At 44.4% G+C, this 23,982-nt stretch overlaps 1 protein-coding gene across 1 annotated transcript in view; it reads left to right on the top strand.

Moving 5' to 3' along the window:
• COL22A1 (collagen type XXII alpha 1 chain) overlaps nt 1-23,982 on the top strand; it is a 283,216-nt gene that overhangs the window by 6,431 nt on the left and 252,803 nt on the right. Inside the window, exon 2 of the mRNA XM_068129833.2 lies at nt 1,911-2,028. Coding sequence (XP_067985934.2) covers nt 1,922-2,028 — 107 coding nt within the window. The 5' untranslated portion in view covers nt 1,911-1,921. The remainder of the gene's footprint in view (nt 1-1,910; nt 2,029-23,982) is intronic.

Raw genomic sequence — 23,982 nt, 5'->3', positions numbered from 1 at the left:
CCTGGAAGTCTTTGGTCTCCTTGTGTTTTATACCTCTCCCCGCCCCCCCCCCTTCCCACCCCTCCTCCCCCCAGGCCCTCTCCCTCCCGCGCTTCTCCCTGCTCTCAGGTGTTGTGTTTGTGTGCTTCCCCTCCTCTCCCCATCTTGTCTTCCGCTCCCTCTTTTTGTATGTTTTGTTTGTCTGGTTGATTTTTTGTGGAATAAATGTTAGCTCTTTCACGAGCCTCGATTCAGTGTACAAAAAAAAAGAAAGAAAAAAAAGTGAGTTTATAAACCTGTATCAGACCGGTAATGATGAAGGGAAACGAAATGTAGGCAATGTCGATTGAAGATGGAAAAATAATGGAAAGAACAGAGATGAGAAAGACATGATGGATGAATGGATTGTCTCTGAAAGAATCAATTCCATGCTCAAAAATAAAGAAGAAATGGTGTGGTGTCGCCATGTGCAACAAAGGTCGGAAGATGAAGATGTAAAGAAGGCAACAAAATTATTGGTAGAAGAAGGCGAAGAGGACGTCCTAAAAAGATATCCAATTGAAACTGTTCATAAGTTATGGAATGTTTGTGTTTGCACAAAATTGATGCATTTAATAGTTTGTTTGTATGGGGTATTGATATCATTCAATGAATTCCTGTGAAAAAGGGGGAAATTGTTGCAAAACGTTTGTTATTACCTTCGCCAGAGGAGAGGGTATTGCATTCGGATCCGTTTGTCTGTTTGTTTGTCTGTCTGCTTGTTTGCCCGCACAGAACATGAGTATACTTTTCTCTGCAACCATTGCTTGGATTGACAAGAAATTTTCACCATGTAGAATTTTAAATAATTATGATATCATAGGTCACGTGGTACGGGCACCATCTTGGGGAAAAAAAACGAAAAAATTTGCACCTTTATATTTCCGAAACCGCTCAACGGAAAAAACTGAAACATGGCTCATTGTCAAGTACTCTCCATGGGGAACAACATATATTCATGATGATGTCATCTGTGCCTTCATTATGACGTCGTAATTAGACAAGTAGAACGCTTGATCCGATCACTTAAATTTCTTGAGCATGATCTACACAAAAGTGCATGGGAGAATTAAATTAATGACGTCATCGGTAGCCATATTAGATTGAACATAAAATATATACATCATCAATAAAGCACACAAACACATCCTAGTGATGGTCTGCAATCTCTGATTACTCTTTCTTGTTACCCTCGCCAGAGGAGAGGGCATTGCATTTGAGTCCGTTTGTTTGTTTGTTTGTTTGTCTGTTTGTTTGTCTGTTTGTTTGTCTGTTTGTTTGTTTGTCTGTTTGTCCGCACAGAATAAATATGATTTTCTTTGCAACCATTGGTCCGATTGACAGGAAATTTTCGCCATAGGTGCAAATCCACCTGTATAAATTTTTTTATGATAATTATGACGTCGTAGGTCACGTGGTTCGGCCGCCATCTTTGAAAAATCGAAAAACTTTGCACCTCTATATCTTGGAATGCGCTAAATAGAAAAAATAGAGACATGGCTCATTATAAAGAACTCTCCATGGTGAATAAAATATGTTAATGCTGATGTCATAGGTGCCTCCATTATGACGTCATAATTCGACAAGTACAAAACTTCATCCGATCAAGATATTGGTGGAGAAAAAAATAATGATGACGTCATCAATCACGTGGTTCGGCCGCCCTATTTGTTTTAACACAAAGCCTTAAAAACCACTGAAAATACATCCTGGCGAGGGCTTGCCATCTCTGATTGCTCTTTTTCTTGTTCTCAATTGTTTTCTTGAGTGTTACTGCAATAACAGTTGCTTTCTGTTCTTTTCTGTTTTTCTGTTTTGTTTTGTTTTTTTGTTTTTTTTACTGCAATAACAGTTGCTTTGTACATCCTGTGGTTTGAAATGTCTGTGCCCAGGTTTCGACCTCATGGACCTCTTTGGTCTTCTGAGAAACATTGATTTACCAGAAGCAAGAGGTCCTAAAGGCTACACATCTCTGCGTCTGGGTAGTGTTCCTCTCGTACAGATTACTGAGTAAGTTCATCCTTTCCAAGCGCACTGCCCAACCCAGGAGATCTGTTTTTGTGTTTGCCCTCGGTCACACATACCATGGATAGTCTCAATATTAATATTTTCTGCCGCTGTCCAAGTTTGGATCAAAAGTGTAGATGTGTAGATGTACTTCAGTAATTCAGTACCTTGTCACATTGGGACAGGTTTTGAAAGACTTTGTCATTCATATGAGTAGTTTAGGACTAATTCTACTAGTGTCGAGTTTAACTACACCATACATGGGCATGCCATTTGTTATGTGGTCATCCTGACTGCAAATCGTTGATCCATCCACTTTTAGTGGATCATCCATCCACTTTACTTAAAACAGTCCTGGAATTAGATGGAATGAATGAATGTTTGTTGCTCGTTAAGGAAAATGCTATTTCGCCAATCTAATCAAGGGAAAGAATCAATCAAGTGTTTTCGGAAAATGCAGGTTATGCGTTAACAACAGGCCATTAGATAGAGAACGTTTTTTGATGACATCGAACAAGACAACGTGAAAGGTTATTTGTGTTTACACAAAAATGAAGTAGAATATGTCATTGTTAAAGACCACTGGGCGAGTTTTGTTGTCTGTCTTCAATGCCTTAATGTCTTCAACCATTCTGTTAATTTATCTTCCTTTAAACTGATTGAATGTTACATGTTCTGCAGATTCAGACCAGTAACTGAGTGAGGTATTGCAAAGAAGATAAATATATAAATGATTTACTCATATAAAGCAAACTAAGCATGCATATATATATATATTGTGGCGGACACGAAAGCCCACTGGCGTGGTGACATCATTCCGCGCACCAAGTGGGCGGCGGCCACGCCCGAGGGGTAGGCGTGGCCTCAGGATATACACCGGGCGCGCAGCCCGGAGCGCGCCAGTGCTACAGTGACCTCTTGTCAATAAAGACACTTTTGTTTTAACCGCGTTGTCCGCTTCCTCCTTGGTAGCAAGTCGCACGCGTAGCACCGTGCTTCATTGGTGACCTCCGACGTTCTGGTCAGCCGTCGCTGACCACCCGAACCCGCCACAGCCATGGCAACCAACGCGGTAGCGATAAAGCTCCCCGAGTTCTGGGAAGCTCAGGCGGAGATCTGGTTCCTGCAGGCCGAAGCCCAGTTCAGGCTTCGACGCATCACGGCGGACGAGACACGCTACTGCCACGTGGTCGCCTCCCTCGGGGCCGGCGCGGCCGCCCGCGTCGTGTCGGTCCTGAGGAACCCACCGGCCGACGACAGGTACGAGGCGATCAAGCGTCTCCTCCTCACCACGTTCAGCCTCACGGTGGACGCACGGGCCGATCGCCTCTTGGACCTCCCCGAGCTCGGTGACACGCGATCGTCGGTCCGAATGGACCATATGCTGTCGCTCATGGGCGACGAAACCCCGAACGCTCTATTCTGGGCGTTATTTCGACGCCAGCTGCCGGCACGAGTACGCCTCGCGTTGGCCGGTTCCGCGACAACGGAACCTCGCGCGCTTGCGGCCGAGGCCGACAAGTTCTACGCGGCTTTGGACACGCAGGCGAGTTTCGGTGCGGCCGTAGCGGCTCCCGAGCCCGAAACTGCTGCGGGTGCCCACCCCTACTATGCGACGCACTGTGTAGCCGCTGAACCTCCTGCGGGTGACCACCCCTGCTCCGAGGGGCACCTAGTGGCGGCCGCCACGCCCCGCCCACCACCACCACGGAAACCGCGGCCTCCGGCTTCGCCGTAAACCTGGTGCCATTTCCACGCTAGGTTCGGCCACGAGGCTCGGCAATGTCGCCCGCCGTGCTCATTCGGCAGGTCAGGAAACGCCCGGGCCAGCCCTCGGTAGTGGCACTGAGAGCCGGCCGATTAAACAGCCTCCTGTACATAACGGACACCTTATCCGGGCGCCGTTACCTGTGCGACACGGGAGCGCAGGTGAGTGTCGTTCCTGCCGGTACGTCCGACAAGCAGTCCGCGGGCCGGGGCCCCGTGCTGCTTGCTGCCAACGGTATGCCCATTCGCACGTTCAGAAAATGCTGCCTTTCTCTGCGGTTCGGAGGGCAGGTTTTCCGATGGTCGTTCGTGACTGCCGACGTGCCTATGGCACTGCTCGGCGCGGACTTCCTCTGTGCCAATGGCCTGTTGGTCGACGTCAAGCACAGAAGGCTTGTCCAGGCTGAGACGTTCAGCTCACTCGCGTGCGCGCTGCCCGCCTCGTTGAGCAGCTCACGGAGCGGCTCATTGAGTGGCTCGCCGAGCGGCTTGCTGAGCGGTTCGGTTCCGGCCAGGTTCATCTGCACGCTTCCGGCAGCGGACGAATTCACCCGTCTCCTCGCCCGTTTCCCGGCCCTCACGAGGCCCACCTTCTCGGCGGGGACCGTCAAGCACGGGGTGGAACACCACATCCCCACCGCCGGGCCACCGGTCTATGCCCGGGCACGCCACCTCAAGCCGACGAAGCTCGCGGAGGCTAAAGCGGCGTTTGCTACGTTGGAGCGGCTCGGCATCGTGCGGCGCTCCGAGAGTGCTTGGGCATCGCCGCTCCACATCATGCCCAAGCCCGGCGGGGGATGGCGACTGTGCGGGGACTACCGCCATCTCAACGACGCCACCACCCCCGACCGCTACCCCGTCCCCCATATTCAGGACTTGTCCGCCCGCTTGGCGGGCATGTCCTTCTTTTCGAAGGTGGACCTCATACGCGGTTACCACCAGGTCCCCGTCAGGCCGGAGGACATCCCGAAGACGGCTGTCATCACGCCGTTCGGTCTTTTCGAATTTCTTCGGATGCCCTTCGGTTTGAAGAATGCGGCTCAGGCGTTCCAGCGCCTCATGGACAGCGTCTTGCGTGACTTGGATTTCGTCTACGTCTATCTGGATGACATCCTCGTCGCAAGCGCGTCCCGCGAAGAGCACCTACACCATCTCCGCACGCTCTTCGAATGTCTGGGCCAGCACGGCCTGATCGTGAACCCCGCCAAGTGCCGGTTCGGTGTCGCCGAAATCGACTTTTTGGGGCACCGCGTCACCAGGCACGGGGCCGTCCCCCTACCGGCAAAGGTGGAGGCGGTGAAGGGGTTTCCGCGCCCCGCACGATCAGGGGGCTCCAGGAGTTCCTGGGCATGGTAAACTTTTACCACCATTTCCTGCCCCGCATCGCCCAGCTCCTGCGCCCCTTGCACGAGGCCCTCCGAGGGAAGCCGGGCAAAGGTGACGTCACCTGGACCGAGCAGATGGACGCGGCGTTCGTGGACAAGAAGCTCGCCTTGGCTAACGCCACCATGCTCGCGCACCCGGCGCCCGATGCACCGATCGCCCTCACCACCGACGCCTCAGACCACGCGGTGGGCGCGGTGCACGAGCAATGGGTGCGTGGAGCTTGGCAACCGCTGGCGTTCTTCAGCCGGCAGTTTCGCCCGCCCGAAAGCCGGTACAGTACCTTCGACCGCGAGTTGCTCGGGCTCCACCTGGCGGTCAGGCACTTCCGCCATCTGCTCGAGGGCCATGCGTTCACGGCCTTCATCGACCACAAGCCACTGGTGTTCGCGATGGGCAAGGTCGCCGAGCTGTGGTCGGCCCAGCAGCAGCGTCACCTCTCGGCCGTGTCCGAATACACGACGGACATCCGACACGTCGCGGGGAAGGACAACCGGGTGGCGGATTGCCTTTCCCGGTCCGTTGCCCACGCGGTCCACCTCGGCATCGACTATGCCCGGATGGCGGCGGACCAGGCCGCCGACCCCGACGTCCAGGCCTTGCGGACCGCCGTTACGGGCCTCCGCGTCACCGAGGTGCCGTTCAACGGCGCGGGCACGGCCCTCTGGTGCAACATCTCCCTCGGGCGGCCTCGCCCCATCGTGCCCGCGGGCTGGCAGCGCCGGATTTTCGACTCCATCCACGGCCTGTCCCACCCGGGCACGAGGGCCTCCCAGAGGTTGATCGCCGACAAGTTTGTCTGGCATGGCCTCCGGAAGGCCGTCCGCGGCTGGGCCAGGACGTGCCTCACGTGCCAGCGCGCGAAGGTGCACCGACACACCCAGGCCCCATTGGCCCCGTTTGCGGTGCCGGAACGTCGGTTTGACCACGTTCACGTGGACCTGGTGGGACCTCTGCCCCCCTCGCGGGGTTTCACCCATGTCCTGACCATGATAGACCGCACCACCCGGTGGCCGGAGGCGGTGCCTTTGGCGTCAACGACTGCGGCGGACGTCGCGCAGGTGTTCATCGCCACCTGGGTCGCCCGGTTCGGCGCCCCCTCGGACATCTCGTCCGACCGCGGCCCCCAGTTCACCTTGGAGCTCTGGGGGGCGGTCGCGCGGGGGCTCGGGGTCCAGCTGCACCGCACCATGGCCTACCACCCCCAGGCTAACAGCCTGTGCGAGCTGTTCCACCGCTCGTTGAAGGCCGCGCTCTGGGCCACCCTCCGCGACGGCGGCTGGGTCCACAGGCTCCCCTGGGTCCTGCTGGGCCTCCGGACGGTGCCCACGGAGGACCTGCGCACATCCACGGAGGAGTTGGTCTTTGGACAACCGCTGCGGGTGCCGGGCGAGTTCCTCCCCGACCCCACGGCACCTTGGTCCGCGGCGCAGGAGCGCTCCGCGCTGCAGGAGACCACCCGGAGGTTCGCCCCGGTGCCGATGGCGCACCACGGGCACCCACCCATGCACGTCGCCCCGGAGCTTCGCACCGCGGAGTATGTCTCCGTCCGGCACGACGCCCACCGGACACCACTGCGGCCCCCGTACGACGGGCCTTTCCACGTGCTGGAGACCAGGGTGAAATACTTCACCTTGGACATCGGTGGTACTCCCGACCGCGTCTCGGTGGATCGACTCAAGCCGGCCCACCTCGACGTGGACCACCCACCGCCGGTGGCTCGGCCACCGCGCCGGGGCCACCCCCCGGCGGGCAGACCCCCGGCACCGCCCAGCACCGCCGGCATGCCGCCCACCGGTCCGGCACCCATCCCGGGTACAGCCGGGGGCATCCCTGCACCCCGGACGCCGCCGGTCACCAGAGGGCGCTTCGGCCGGGTCATCCGCTGGCCCTCCAGGTGCGCGGGAATTCTGGGGGGGCGCGTGTGGCGGACACGAAAGCCCACTGGCGTGGTGACATCATTCCGCGCACCACGTGGGCGCCGGCCATGCCCGAGGGGTAGGCGTGGCCTCAGGATATACACCGGGCGCACAGCCCGGAGCGCGCCAGTGCTACAGTGACCTCTTGTCAATAAAGACACTTTTGTTTTAACTGCGTTGTCCGCTTCCTCCTTGGTAGCAAGTCGCGCGTGTAGCACCGCGCTTCAATATATATATTTCTGGCTGCAAATCTCCTGACTGGTGCTCAGTAGGGCAGAGACGATGTGCTCGCGTGGCAGGCAACACTTGTTGCTGGCGAGTCGTACAGCAAGTGCTGTGGTGGGACTTGACTCATGCCCTGCTGCCTCATCAACTTAGGGGGTTAGATATAATATACTGTATATATATATATATATATTCATTCTGATTCTTAACTGTTAGGACTTTGAAACTATTCTTCGTTCTGCAATACTCGTGTTTTGATGGATGTCTTGACTTCTCTGCCCCCACTCTTAAATACCACCATATGGTTATTTACATACCACTGCTCATGTTTGTTTCAACCCTATCTAAATATGGATGTGCTTCAGTAATACAGTAACATGTTACCCTCGGTGCAACCTCCATAGCCCTTGCTCTACACTAACTACCTACAATGTATCTCTGACTGTAGATTCTTCTGTATAACCACCTAAAGTTCACATCATTCACATCACGAGGATTACTTCATATTGTCACTAGTCGAGGCTAGGCACATTCCTGGAGATTCCGATTCACTGCGCTCTGATCACGAGGTTTGCTGAGCGGTAACCCCTTGCAAATACGACTGAAAATCTACTTTTCGTAAACTCAATCTTTTATCATGGATTCATGTGTAAAGTAAAATGAAACCAACACATTTACAATCATACAATAGGCTCAGTGGATTCAAATAAAATATAATTCATTTTTAGCTCACCTGAAACGTAGTTCAGGTGATGTATTAGTATAGCGCATCACATGGTGTCCGTCAGTCCGGCTGTATGTAAACACTCGGATCTTCTATGAAACTGGACACACGATTTTGAGGAAACCTGACTACAACCTTCATCACCTGTGATGTATATGAAATGAATGAATGATCGTTTTAAGGCCATTTTTCCCCACTAGAGCGGGGGTTAGCCTTGCGGGCCCCATGACAATCATGGTTCCCTGTTTGAGGCAATGTTTTTATGGCCGGATGCCCTTCCTGACACCAACCCTTAGTCGCCTCTTACGATGCGCAGGGATACGGTGTACCTATTCCAAACCGGGGTACACACCGGGAAGAAAACAAAACAAACAACCAAAAGTGAGCACAACAATTGGTTTTAAATTCTCTGCAATAAAAAAGTTCACAACAACCTTGAACCACCCTCGTATTTATGCACACATCTAAAGCAGAGGAATAATAACTTGCATTTCAGGTAGAGCAACAGATAGTTGAGCCGGTATGTTGGAAGACGAGTTTTTGAATAAAGAGAAGAATTGTTCAAATGCACGAAAATGTTAATCACATCCTCGTGTGCATAAACAACAATCAATAAAAATGTTAATTGGACACAAATGAGTGCAAATAAAACTCACTCCCCAAGATTCTTTCTATCAAATGAGGAAGCCCCCCCAACTTGCTATTTTAAAGGTGACTTGCATTTACTAGCAAAGAAAACGTCCTTACGGACAGGTTAATTTCCACAATTACATGATGTCAATATCATGTTTTATTAGGACTTTAAAAAAAAAATAGAATTCCCACCTGTTCCCAAAAAGAAAATGCATATTTTTTAAAAAGAAATAAAGAAATAAGAAAACGTAGAAATGGCTCCCATCACTTCAGGAAGAGATTATATATATATATATATATATATATATATATATATACTGTGTATATATATATATATATATATATATATATATATATATATATATATATATATATATATATATATATATATATATATATATATATATATATATATATATATATAATTATATATATATATATATATATATATAATTATATATATATATATATATATATATATATATGTATGTATATATATATATATATATTATATATATATATATAAATATATATATATATACAGACTTGGCATTTAATACGGAATATTTTTTTTTCTTGACTTGGGTTTACTTTCTTAACTCAGTATATCAATCTGGTGAGTTTCGTTTACACTTTGGTGATTTATTTGTTAAAAGAACCATGTCACTGATTGTCTGTCGCAGCAAGAAGTCAACAACAGGATTATATCACAGGTGGCGTGGCAAAATGTACGGACAGGTGCATTTGATGATTGGCTTCACAGTCGGGTATACAAGGGTTGTTGCGTTCTGTATTAGTGGAAAACAACTGCTGAACGTCTCCAAAAGTTATTGGCGCTTCCTCTGGAGATGGTCCGTCAACTCGACAATGCTGTTTGTCATGGAGTGGTGGCTTTACGAAATTACGGCATGAAACAGCGTGCTATTGCTCGGCAGTATGGCATCACTCAAGGTCAGGTGTCAAAGATCCTGAAACGAAATGCTCAGAGGGGTGTCCCTACTCCAATACCGAGGCCAGGACGTCCCCGCAGAACCACAAGGAGGGATGATCGCCAGCTGCACCAGTTAGTCCGCAATGGCCGTACCAAGTCAGCTAATCGGCTTAGGGCTGAGTGGCAGCCTGGTGGGACTGACAAATGACACTGACAAACTGACAGTGTGCCTGTACCCAGAAGGCTAGTCAACCAACGACTGGTTCAAGCAGGCTATCGTGCCAGGCATCCCCTGAGAAAGCCACGCCTGACCAGACAACACCACCAGCGCCGATTGCAGTGGGCCAGAGAGCACCGTCAATGGCAGCCAGGACACTGGAATCACGTTATCTTCAGTGACGAGTCTAGATTTCTGGTCTATCGTCAAGATGGCCGCGTCCGAGTGTGCAGACAAGTGCATGAAGCCCACAACAAAGATTGTATAGTGCCAAGAGTCCAAGCTGGAGGTGGTGGGGTGACCGTTTGGGCTGCTTTTCATGCAGGGGGCAAAACTGACCTGGTTGTTCTGAATGGAAACCTGAACCAGTTCAAGTACAGGGCTATTCTGGAAGAAACATTGCTTCCATTTGCTCGTGCAGCCTTTCGAGGAAACTTTGTCTTCCAAGATGACAATGCACGGCCTCATCGTGCTCGCATGATCCAACACTTTCTTGCTGACCATGGTGTAGAGCATATGGAGTGGCCTGCCATGTCCCCGGATATGAATCCGATAGAGAACTTGTGGGCAGAATTAACGCATCAAATCGACCACTTGGACCAGCAGCCTGCCTCTGTGCGTGAATTGCAGCAGACTATTGTCACTGCATAGCAAGCGATTCCTGTCCAAACCTTGGCAAATCTCGTGAACAGCATGCCTCAACGTGTACGTGCTCTCCTGAATGCTCGTGGGGGTTACACGAAGTACTGAACTGTAATTTTACTGTCCGTAATCCCAGTCGTAATTTAACTTTTGTTTTTGTTAAAAAAAAATTTGGCTAATGTGCAAAATAAAGAGATACTTCTGGAAAACGTACAGAAGTTTAACACAGTACTGTCCATGAATTGAGTTCGATATCAGTTTACATCACTTTCAAGGATCAATTTATTTGTTTCGAAATGTCAAATGTGGTTTTTGTTTCTTTTAAAGGTCACATTAACAAAATCTAGAATAATTTCAACATAATTCCAATGAACTTTTGGTTCTAAGACATTTTGAAAAGTAAGTTCACCCCCACAAAAAAATATTCCATATTAAATGCCAAGTCTGTATATATATATATATGTACACACACATATGTTTTGACAAGTCGATCTTCACGATGTTCATCACACTTCACATCTCTGCTTTGTGGCGTTCTCTTGTAATGTTAATATTAAAACATGTTTGCTGTCTGAGAGTAACATTTTTTTTAGTCATTTGAGAGCTTCCTGTGCGCTTCTTGAGGACAAACATCAGTTTGCCACTCATTTCGTCCAACGGTTTCAGGAGTACGAACAAGTAAAAGACACAAACGATAATGTCCCACTTATATATATATATATATATATATATATATATATATATATATATATATATATATATATATATGATTGTATGGCACATATTTACAGAGAGAGAATCTGGGTCCCCCCCAACCTGAACCCTCGGGACTATGAATCTGTTTTAACCGCCAAAAAACCATGCTGTGGAATTTTTAATTTTGTTTTAAACGCAAAACAAACAAACAAACTAGGATCCCATGTAAAACAATCATGCGTGTACACCGTGAACACCATAACCAGGGTATCTTATTTTATTTCCTTTAGGCAGAAGGGGGCCGGGAGACCTTGTTAAACTGGCCTGGTGTACACTCCACCAAACGTTACGTTTCTCGTGCAGTATAGTCTGGGTGTTACTTTACAATATCTGAAATAAACCAACAAATGTATTGAACAGGCACATGTACAGGTAGATCCTTGACCAGAGTTGGTATATGTCGTGAAGATGTCGATGTCGTTAAGTTTATTCATGGCATTAAAAAAATCGGGATCTAGTGGGATGTAAGGGGGATTTGAATCCGCAAAAATGTATTTGCTTTCTTCTGCCAAACTACTAACATGATTTCTATGAAACCTGACCACAACCTTCATCAAGTGTGATGTATCAAAGTTTAAAAGTTTGTTATGCATGAAAAAAATCAGGGGTTTGCCCCCCAAAATATGTATTTGCTTTCTTCTGCCAAACTACTAACATGATTTCTATGAAACCTGACCACAACCTTCATCAAGTGTGATGTATCAAAGTTTAAAAGTTTGTTATGCATGAAAAAAATCAGGGGTTTGCCCCCCAAAATATGTATTTGCTTTCTTCTGCCAAACTACTAACATGATTTCTATGAAACCTGACCACAACCTTCATCAAGCGTGATGTATTAAAGTTTAAAAGTTTGTTATGCATGAAAAAAATCAGGGGTTTGCCCCCCAAAATATGTATTTGCTTTCTTCTGCCAAACTACTAACATGATTTCTATGAAACCTGACCACAACCTTCATCAAGCGTGATGTATCAAAGTTTCAAAGTTTGTTATGCATTTAAAAAATCAGGGGTTTGCCCCCCAAAATATGTATTTGCTTTCTTCTGCCAAACTACTAACATGATTTCTATGAAACCTGACCACAACCTTCATCAAGCGTGATGTATCAAAGTTTCAAAGTTTGTTATGCATTTAAAAAATCAGGGGTTTGCCCCCCAAAATATGTATTTGCTTTCTTCTGCCAAACTACTAACATGATTTCTATGAAACCTGACCACAACCTTCATCAAGCGTGATGTATCAAAGTTTCAAAGTTTGTTATGCATTTAAAAAATCAGGGGTTTGCCCCCCAAAATGGGTATTTACTTTCTTCTGCATTACATATTTTGTGGGTCATCCACACCTACTAGTTGTTCCCTGGTTCAACCAGGTGACCCCAGGGACATTGCCCCCATTTTTTGATTAAGTAGCACATGTGGTGGAAATACACTGTCGACCATACCCTTCTCATGTCAGGATGGATGCCATTAAAAAAAAATCAACAACTTGGAAGTGAAACTTGCATATTAATCCCGTGTGGCATAATTTTGAGGAGTAACTGGACCTTCTTCTTCTTCTTTCCTACGCAGCACAAGGCTGCGGGGTAGCATCATTGGTTGAGGGTGCAGCTGTGCCGCAGATGCAGTGTCCTCTGTAGGATAGGGCAGGAATTTGTGATTGTGCTTGGTGCTGGTGATAGATCGCCTACTGTTCGCGAAGGACCCTTTAGGTGGGTCTCGGCCATCCTGCCAGCCCAGAATAACTGTATGAATTGCCATATTCTTCACTGTGAGAATATGAATTGGGCCAAGTATACGAACATATGGAAGCCTAAATGTTGCATTCGACTTTCTGAATGAGTGGTGCTACAGGAGGAGGTGGGTGACATTGAAACATCTTGATGTGTTATAATGAATAGAAGTGCGGGCGCAACCCACTGTGTGGCCATAGCTGCAAAACCATGTTTCCATCAATAAGTAATTATGCAACCACTCTATTGTTTTTAATATTGAGGAAGTGATTTGTGCTACTTGACTGTTTTAATAATTATAGTGATGGCCAAATACTTAACCAACCGTTGTGCATCATTCCTGTTTTTGTTAACTCAACTGGACTATGTCCAACTGAGTTTTTGTCGACACCCAGTGTCCGTCGTCCGTCGTCCATCTGTCTGTCTGTCTGTCTGTCGTCTGTAAACAATTCGACGTCTACGCTCTAAAAGTCACAAATATTTCGATTAAATGTGATGAAACTTGTTATGCAGCATCTATAAGACATAAACTAGTTTGACATTGCATTTGGGCGTTGCACGCCCAAAAATGGGCGTGGCATGGCGGCCATATTGAAAAATCAATTTTTGTCAATCTGGTTCTTAATGTAGCCAGAAGGCTGAAACTTGGTGTGTAGACAGGATGTAACAAACCTCAACACATATATTACAGGTTTTGACGATGTCCGAAAAATGACCTCGTCGTGACCTATGACATGACTTGACCCATACACATCAGTTTGGACGACGTCCAAGCTCTAAAAGTCACAAAGACTGATCAAATTTGATGACGTGTGTGTGTGTGTGTGTGTGTGTGTGTGTGTGTGTGTGTGTGTGTGTGTGTGTAGGTGTGTGTGTTTGTGTGTGTGTTTGTGTGTGTGTAGGTGTGTGTGTAGGTGTGTGTGTAGGTGTGTGTGTAGGTGGGGATTTGATGAATGAATACTTAAACCCTGTTGAACACATCTATTGAAATATTCAACATATCTTGATTCAATACCATACGTGTATATTGTTTGACCAAGTCTTTCTAAATAAATTCAAGTCTGAAATCTGAGAAAAGTAATTGTAGTGTTACTTTTCGTGCCTCACTTAAAACTCAATTTTTTTTCTAGTTTCCTGTTTAAACATGAGATACCTTCAACGTTACTGTACCTCTTAAGCACATATAAACTATATAGTTTGTGGTTCTATTATGCATATTCTAACCATATTGATATAGACCAGTTGAGTTCAGGTTGCCTGGAATAGTCAGGTTCACTATGTTTTTTCGTTCAAAATTTTGGAGATTAGCAAAACTATACATTTTTGGAATATTCAGAGCATGAGGAATCCAAAAATTAATGTTTACATTTGCGTAGACACCTTTGCGAAAAAGACACTCAGGACAGTGATGAAGATCTGTAAAAGCATATTCCTGAACGGTGTAGACCTCGTAGATCCTGTGTATAGGACTTATAGTTCAATCTGATACTACCTATAACTTCCTATAACAACCTATAACTTCAAAGGACTTGCAATATCGTGTATTATGTAATACAGTTATATCACAGATATAAAGACAATGGTTTTCAATCACCTTTGTTTGTTGCTTTTCTATAATCCTGAGCACTATTTTGAGGCCTTTATTGGATTCCTTGACCCAGAAAACATAGGATTAGCATATTTAATTAAGTTTCTAGGTTGACTAGAAGCCGAGATCGCGCAAAATATGTATTTTATGGCGGCCATTTTCAAAATCCAAAATGGCGGCCATGCAGGTGTCTGTGCAAATGCCAACATTAATTTTTGGATTCCTCATGCTCTGAAGATTCCAAAAATGTATAGTTTTGCTAATCTACCAAAATTTTGAACGAAATTATATTTGTTAACATAGTGAACCTGACTAGAACCTCTAGTTATAAAATGCGATACCAAGTGTGCCAAAATAATTGCAGCTGGTGCCATCACCATGGCTCTTGGCATTGGACTGAGTGCATGATGCATGCCCAATGCCTGCGCACATCAAAAACATGGTAGCTCTCAAGACAAAACACTCTGAGGTTTCTGATGAGTTCCTGAATGAAACTTTATGGTACAACGGGCAAGGCACAAGCTTTTCTTCATTGCATTCATTGACCAATCTCATGAACCAGATGGATGCCAACTGGGCCAGAGGTGGGTATACAGTGGTGGCTGAGTTTGCGGAGACCATTGGTGATGAAGAGAGCTCTGCTTGACACCTGCAGGTTCCTCATACGCAAACATTGTTTGCTAGAGATGTGCATCGTCTCTTGTGCAGGCTCTTGTTAGGAAATTCATTCCTTGAAGACAGCACTGCTCTTCTGAAACTGGACAGTTAAGGAAATAAAGTGAGGTACATGTATATGACATCATGTATTGTGCTTGTACCAAGTTTGAACAAAATCGAACCATGCATCTATCTATATCTATACATATAAAAGTGAACGTCTGTTTGTTCGGTTGTGCCTCATGGACAGCCTAAGGAAGTGACTTAGAGAGGGAAGAGGGGGTACATAGGGGGTAACTTTTCATGACAAAAAACATGGGCGCATCAGATGTAGACTAGGGGCGTGCCCAAGGGGCGTGGCTTCCTCTGACTATAAAAAGCCCACTAAACTAAATTGTGTGACTGACTATTTCTCTTCCGGGCAACGCTGGGCAACTCTGCTGGTGTTCAATAAATGGTTGGGACATGTTTAAACAACAAAATAGCCGCCAGTTGGTCATCCTGGATCTGATTTCGAAAGAAAATGACGTGCATATGTAAGCCATCATTCATTATCTGTCTGCCAAGTTTGAACAACTTCGGTGAATGTATGTCTGAGAAATGGTTGAGGATGTGTTGAACATCAGGGTTTTTTACACCTAAAATGGCCACCAGTAGACCATCTTTGATCGCATCACGAAAGAAAATGATGTGCATATGTATACCATCATCTATTGGGTTTGTGCCGAGTATTAACAAAATCAGTCCATACCTCTCCGAGATGTGGTTGCGGTCGCACACACGGACGGACAGACGAGACCCAATCCATAAGCCCCCATTTTGGATTAATTCCAACGAGGGCTAATAATGCCAGTCAGGGTGATTGGGTCCACAAGTACCTCCAATGATGATGATGATGAACCATACTCCTTACAGAGCTCTGGTGCTGCCGAAGTAGTTTCTTGGGAAGGTTTATACTGGGTGGTTTGACATTGTCTCCCCTGCGTTGATGTCCATGCGCTATCCTATTAAATGCTAAACATCAAGCAAGCGAGCAGCACTTATGACTCGGCCTGGGTTTGAACCACCGACATCTCAGACTCAGAGCGGACGCGATAACCATTATACCACAGAATCTTGTTCTTCCAAAGATACTGGGCACAAACTGTAGCTGAAAGGATTGAAAACAACAGACATCCCATAACAGACAATTCCCAAGAAAAACCTGGCACTATTTCACAAGCCATCGAAGAGGGCAAGTGCAAGTCATGCTTCCATATAAGTGAATGAATGAATGAATATGAAATGAATGAACGATCGTTTTAAGGCCATTTTCCCCGCTAGAGCAGGAGTTAATGCTTCCATATAAGTGCTCTGCAGAAAGATTGTCAGTTATTTTCAAGACTGTATATGACCTTGCAGGCCAGAGGTTGTGACTTGGAGTAGTTCTTCACCAATAGAAACAAACCAGACCAATGAAAACCAAAAGCTTTTGCAGGAAAAGGGAAGATGACAGAATGGGACATCCAATCTCTATTCCCTGTTGTGACCTCCACATTTGCATTTCTGTCTTCATGTCCTCAAGACCTCACATGATACATGTTTCACACACTTGAACACTTTGTCGTTTTGCTTTATTACAGGACATCTGCATCTACAATCAGGTCAATGAAGCAAGGAAACCATTGTTTTGTAGGGGAACAAGGGCCTTGGAAAACATCTCTGCAATTCAAGGCACTCTGAAGAAACATGTAACAAGATCTGCTTTACCAGCTGGCCATATCTGGGTTCAGACCTTACTTCCATGGCCACACTTCCTCTCTTACTGAATTTTGTTAGGAATAGACCGGACATAGCTGGACTCCAGATTGGACACACCTGCCTGAAGAATGCAAAGCTTGCTATGAGCTCATACACTGTGGGTGTAAGCGACATGCCACGGTCTGTGTAAGTGCTTCCGTTCCAACAAGACCTTCACAGCTCTTTGTGCTTATGCTAGACAGCTCGACAATGTAGCAGCTTGGAAAATACAAGGGGTATCTTATCTCGGCTGAACCTCTATCATAATTATTTATATTATACACAATTTGCATTGAAAGAAAACTATGACCTCGGTTGTTTATTTTCTCTCCATATACAGCACAGTCTATAAGTTGCAAAGACAACTGGAGTTAGTGCTGAATCTTGTTTCAATATCCTCCGGTTTGGTATCGGGTTACTGTGCAAAAACATATTGGTAAACTGAGGTTTTATGAGATTCATGATGTACAAATACATGTAAAAGAAGTACGGTTATGGGTGTGAACAAAATAAGTGTCGTCTTTTGATCTACCAAATAAAACACAATATAAGTTTTTGTGCCTGTACAGATGTCTGTCAACTTTTAATAGGGGAAGGCTTTAAAGGCTAATCTTTTAACACGAATGTGTTCACTCCAGTCTATTTTTGAGGATAAAACAACCTCGAAGAACATTTTCCATAAAAGAGTTTGAAAACCGAGCCTCGTGGGCGGTGTACAGAAGCGTTTTATTCTTCATAATAATAAATACAAGGTGCAGGGAGGTGAACTTCGCTGCAAGTGATGTGAAATGCACACAGCAAAACAAGTGTTCATTTATATCCATATGATGTCTCATAAATAAAGAAGATATAAGCACACCTGACACAAGGCCAAGGCTTCAGGCTTTGGCACGCTCACAAGGCTGCACCGAAAAATAAACTGTTCCAACCAGTCATATTTGGCGAGCTTTTTACGAGTATTACAATAATACATATGGTCTACATCTTATGCTCTGTTAATTGAATCTCTGATTCTTTAATTTTGTTGCGTGTAGTAATGTAAAAGATATATACAAAAAGGCAGGTTTCCACGATGTCAGACACAGCTGCTTTATTCACAATACAGTTTATTGAGTATGTATTATGTTAGCTTGCCTGTCCTACATTTATTACTTGTTAATTTTTACTGCGTAGCCCATCGGGCAGAGCCGTTTAGAACAGTGTTTGTCCGTCCGTATGTATGTATGTATGTATGTCCCCACAAACGTATACCAATCAGAGCTGAGAATCTGGTCACATGACAGGGTGATGTGATTATGGCTGATGTCATACGGCATAAGGCTGGCTGACTCTCCACACACCGCCATTTTGTTTTATATGCCGTTCATGCCAAACATATTGTCGAACCTGTCATATATCACAATCGCCATGCTCTACCTTGACGTTTTTCATTCAGTGTGAAACACAAACAATCCGATTGGTAAAATGACCATCAAATATTGAAAGCATCGGCGTTATGTCTTTTCCAACAATACGGTACGTATAGGCCTTAGGCGTTATGACTCATCTTCAGACAAATTAAGCCCAGGTTTCTTAATACAGTAGTGTATCGTTTCAGTAGTATCGTTTTCATAATAATAATCTTACTATAATTCACCAAATGTCCGTCCGTCTGTCTGTCTGTCTGTCTGTTCGAAGGTACCGTAAAAACTGCTAAACCGATCCCAAAGATATTTTGGGTGGATAATCCTGGGACCTCCAGGAGTAAAATAGGCTATTTAGTTTTCCCAATTTCAGCTTTCGTCTCCAGCATTCTCAGGTTTGGACTCCCGCATAACATTCGCGTTCGCATAACGTTCATTGTTCACCTTGTGACGATGTTGCTTTCCCGGGTGATTGGTGCAGCCGTTTGTGCGGCACCCGGAAAGCAACATGTCTCCATCCATCGCTAACAGATCGCTGTCTCCATCGATCTCGCCAAGGCCGTAACAGCTATCGGCTCAAAATCCTTTTAACTGTTGATTTGGTACAGTTACACGTATCGGGAATTTGGTACACGTATCGGGAGTACATACGACATAGCGATTGTGAACACGATTATCATCACGATCATAGTGTATCGATCACGATTCACGATCACAATGGAATAATATTTAACGATATGAACAGTGATGTGGCTTTTATTGAAATTCTAAAGATACTGTTTAGATTTTGATGATTTGCGTGTGATATGATTCAACGGATGTTTATGTGAATCGTTTAAAATAAAATAAACTTTCAATTTCTGATATTTTGCCTTTTCATTTGGGCCTCCCAATTGAAGCCCCGCCCACAGGGTGGGTTCCGTTGCTAGTAATATTAATGTAGCAAATATAACCATAACACATTAATACCAATGTCGTGAATGGAAGGTTAATGGATTTAAGCGGTGTATGGTTCATGATCAATGATAAGCGTTGTTCGGCACTAATATTAATAACCGAGGAAGTAAGGAAATTCGCCTTGGATTTTTGATAGTAAATATCATTTTCGAAATAATGACAACGTAACATTAATATTCCAGTAAATCTAATCATAACACTAATCCCTTCGTAGTGACTGCAAACTTAATGGAAGTTAAAAACATCATGTTCTACATATTAAAGTAGCAGCAGTTTTGTGTCCGTTACATCATTACGTCTAAGATGTCATTACGACAGCTGACTGCAGCGACCGACATTTTAATTTACAAGTACAACCACTCACTACGGGAGTGGCAGGAAGGGTCATTCCTCTTTGGGGTATATAGATTACAGTCGATCTATGGTCGGGTCTCAAGAACATTGGGTGTGTGTTCATTTACCAAGGTTCTTGTGGAGAGATCGCCAAGTGGTTTAAGCATTCGAGCCATCACTCCATTCAAAACCCTTAAGGAACGGCTGGCTTGGCAAGCGCTAGCTAGCTCCTTGGTAAATGAGCACACCTCCAACCCTTGTGGGGTATATAGATTACAGTAGACCTTCGCTTAGTTCTGTCAGTAAAAGTTACCTCATGGATGTCGAGATTCCTCCAAATTTCTTGTTATTGTTATAAGCAGCATTAGCGACTGTTGAAAAAGGTAATCATGTGTGTTTGTGGTTTATAATACTTTACAAGCCCGGCTACGCCGCTGTTAAACTTTTTGGTCTTGTTTTTTTTGACAAGTATTTTGATCACTTCGGTTTGTTACTTGTGAAAATCGAAGATTTTTCAAGTATATTGGTTGGTCTTGTGCGTTATTCTGTCTGTTTGTCTGTCTGTCTGTATGTCATTCGCCTACAGGTCACAATTTTCAACCGATCTTCACGAAACTTCACTAAATGATGGAGTTGGTCGTAAGCAAGAAGCGTATTGTTTTTGGGGTCAAAAGGTCTTGTGGAGAGATCGTCAAGTGGTTTAAGCCACTTAATCCAGTCAGGGTGATTGTACTGTGAACATTGTCAGTTTGTCATCAACAACAATTCTGTCATAAACAAAGGTCAAGCAAGCGCTAGCTAGCTCCTTGGTAAATGAGCACACCGACATCCCTTGTGGGGTATATAGATTACAGTAGACCTTCGCTTAGTTCTGTCAGTAAAAGCTACCTCATGGATGTCGAAATTCCTCCAAATTTCTTTGTTTAATGTTATAAGCAGCATTAGCAACTGTTGAAAAAGGTAATCATGTGTGTTTGTGGTTTATAATACTTTACAAGCCAAAGGCCAAAGGCCAAAGGTCACCAACTTTGTCAAATTTCTAAAATCCTCAATTTTCATCCGATTGACTTGAAATTTGAAGAGGATTTGCATATCTGGTCACTAAATTAAACGACCAAGTATTTTTGAGGTCAATATAGGCCAAAAGGTCAACATAGGCCAAGTTTCTAAAATACTCAATTTTCATCTGATTGACTTGAAAATGTAAGAGGATTTGTATACCAAGTCACTGAATTCAACCATCAATATTTTTAAGGTCATCAGGGCCAACAACTTATTTAAGGGATTTTGCAAGTATCGTGTTGTGCACGACATATTTATTGTTGTTTGTTTGGCTGTCCGCTCACATTTCATCGGCTCCAGGTCACAATTTTTAACTGATCTTCACAAAACTTCACCAAACGGTAGAGTTGGTGGTCCAACTGATTTCTATTGATTTTTGAGGTCAAAAGGTCAACAAAGGCAAACGGTCAACCACTTTTTTCAAACTTCTAAAATCCTCAATTTTCATCTGATTGACTTGAAATTTGAATAAGATTTTCAAATAAGCAAACTGAATTCAACCACCAACTATTTTTGAGGTCAACATCGGCCAAAAGGTCAACATAGGCCAAAGGTCAACAACCTTTTCAAATTTCTATAATCCTCAATTTTTATCCGATTGACTTGGAATTTGAATAGGATTTTCATGTTAGCTAACTGAATTCAACCACAAACTATTTTTGAGGTCAACATAGGGCAAAAGGTCAACTTAGGCGAAATTTCTAAAATACTCAATTGCACGTAATGACGTCACTGCCATGTACGTATGCTCTGCCTGTCAAGCTCTCAAGAGAACCCTCCGACAGAGCAGAATTTTGATCTTAGTTCAGATACTGTCATAAGTGTATGTAAACTGTGAGTAACTGTGAGTAACTGTGAGTAACTGTGACGTAAGTAATGTGAAGTAACGTGAGTAACGTACACTTATGACATGTGAACTGGGAAACGTACATGAAACGTACAGTAACGTACATGTAAACTGTGAGTAACGGTAACTATGAGTTTTACATACACTTATGACAGTATCTGAACTAAGATCAAAATTCTGCTCTGTCGGAGAGTTCTCTTGAGAGCTTGACAGGCAGAACGTATGTACATGGCAGTGACGTCATTACGTGCGCTCATTGAAAGCTGGAGAACTGAAGATATATTTGGATTGGTTGCTTCCGGCTGCATCCAGGCGATTCCATATAATGAGTGGATACCAGAGATAATGTGCCATGTGGCAGATGGTACTTATCGCTCCCATTAAGGTACAGCATAGCTGGATGGGATACCTTAATGGTGGTTCACCACTGATGGTATGTAATCACATAGTAACTGATATATATATATATATATATAATGTTATCTCAAAAAGTTGTTTTTGAGTTATGACAAATCTATGTGGATTTGAGTTGGTTAGCTGAGAAGAACAAGCCAATTCGATTTTGGTGCAGATCCAGCCTATCAGTGGGATACAAAGCGTAAACTGTTCAGCCTGGCGGAGGTATGCAAATATATTTTGTTCTGTTTTGCCAAGTGTCGTTCTATGAGTGATTTTTCATTGATATATCAGTATTTCATCTTATTATCGTGGTTGTGATCTCTATATTATCTTTCAAAAGTAAATAGCACTCACGATACCATGCAAGCTGTTATCGTTCCAATTGGGATAAGGTTATTAATAATGAGCCCCTGAAAGCTTTAACGAATATACTGACAATGTTCACAGTACAGACATATAATCTATAAACAATCTAGTTTCTCTAATTTTTATTTACCTCTGCCACTGGAAGTAGACTGAAGTTATGTTTTCACCCCTGTTTGTCTGTCGAGTCTGTGAGTAGTATGTCTGAAAAAGTTATTCAGACAAAACCTGGTGTACACATTGGGTGACGAGGACGAATTAATTAGATTTTGGTGAAGACCAGCATCTGGATCTGGAGACCTGAATTTTTTAAAGTGATTCTATACCATTGAGATGGGGTCAAAAAAAATCTCAAAAACATATCTCAAAAAGTTATTGACTGATTCAGACAAAACTTGGTGCACAGGTTGGGTGTGTGACATGGACGAATCATTTTGATTTTGTTGAAGATCCAGATATGAGAATTTTTTTTAAAAATTGAAAGTCATTCACCATTGAGAGATTGGACCAAAACAATATATAGCATGATGTCTCAAAATGTTGTGGACGGAATCGAACAAAACTTGGTAGACAGGTTGGGTGTGTGCCAAGAACAATCTGATTCGATTTTTAGATACAGATTTTAGATATTTTATAGATTTTATATTTTTAGATTTTAAATATTTTGAGATTTTCGCTATTTTTAGATTTTCGATATTTTTAGATTTTCGATATTTTGAGATTTTCGATATTTTGAGATTTTAGATATTTTTTGATTCGATTTTCGATATTTCCCATTTTGGATAATGTGATTCGATTTGAATCGATACAGATCCGGCCTACCAGTCGTCTACAAAGCGGAAACTGTTGAGCTTGGCGGAGGTACTGTATGCTCTCGACTGAGTGCCATTCCAGTTTATTTCCTGTTTTTGAGATCCCATCTTTCTGATGAGAATGCCGCATGTAGTGTCCTACTTGAGATGTATAAACCTTTAATAGCCAAAAAATATTTTGCTGGCTTTCCCAGCTGTGTGCTCAAAAGCCACTTGATAAACCCACATGCAGCTGCTATGACAGAATGTATGTGATAGTGAATTGCAAATAAAACAACCAACACCCTCATACTGTGAATTTCTCTCCTTGCTGCTCTGTTCTGCAATCTGCTCAAGGTGCAGAATACAATGGCAAATGGAACAAAGGTTTGTGTACAAAGTGTCACGATACATACTCTACTCTTACAAGCTAACTAATGAGACGAGGAGCATTTCCTACCAAATTCATTCCTATTATGATGCAAATGACAATTAACTCCTCAACGAGAGTGACTGTATTTCATTTTATCCTTGGTGCTTGTTTTTGTTTTCAAGTTTTCATTTTTATAATTGTCCTTTTCATTTTCACTGTTGCTGTTCTTCAAATTCTGCCTTTTTTGCCTTTGTTCACGGTGGAATGATAAAATCAATAGTCTCCATCTGGCAGTGAACAGACCCTGATTCTCAACTTGCTTTTTAACAAACTGGACTCTATGGGCTCATTATAGTCTTGCCCTCCTCATTCGCTTTGTGTTTGCCAGCACTGCACGCTATCACCCAGGGGACTTGAGGCCTGTCAGAAACGGTTTGACTTCACAGAAAGCTGGATATCAGGGGCATATCAGAAATGTGCT

Source organism: Myxine glutinosa, chromosome 11 (genome assembly GCF_964187855.1).
Source record: "Myxine glutinosa chromosome 11, kmMyxGlut1.1, whole genome shotgun sequence".
Classification (NCBI taxonomy): Eukaryota; Metazoa; Chordata; class Myxini; order Myxiniformes; family Myxinidae; genus Myxine; species Myxine glutinosa.
The sequence above is the reverse complement of the archived record's forward strand: the minus strand, read 5'-3'. Positions and strand labels throughout refer to the sequence as shown.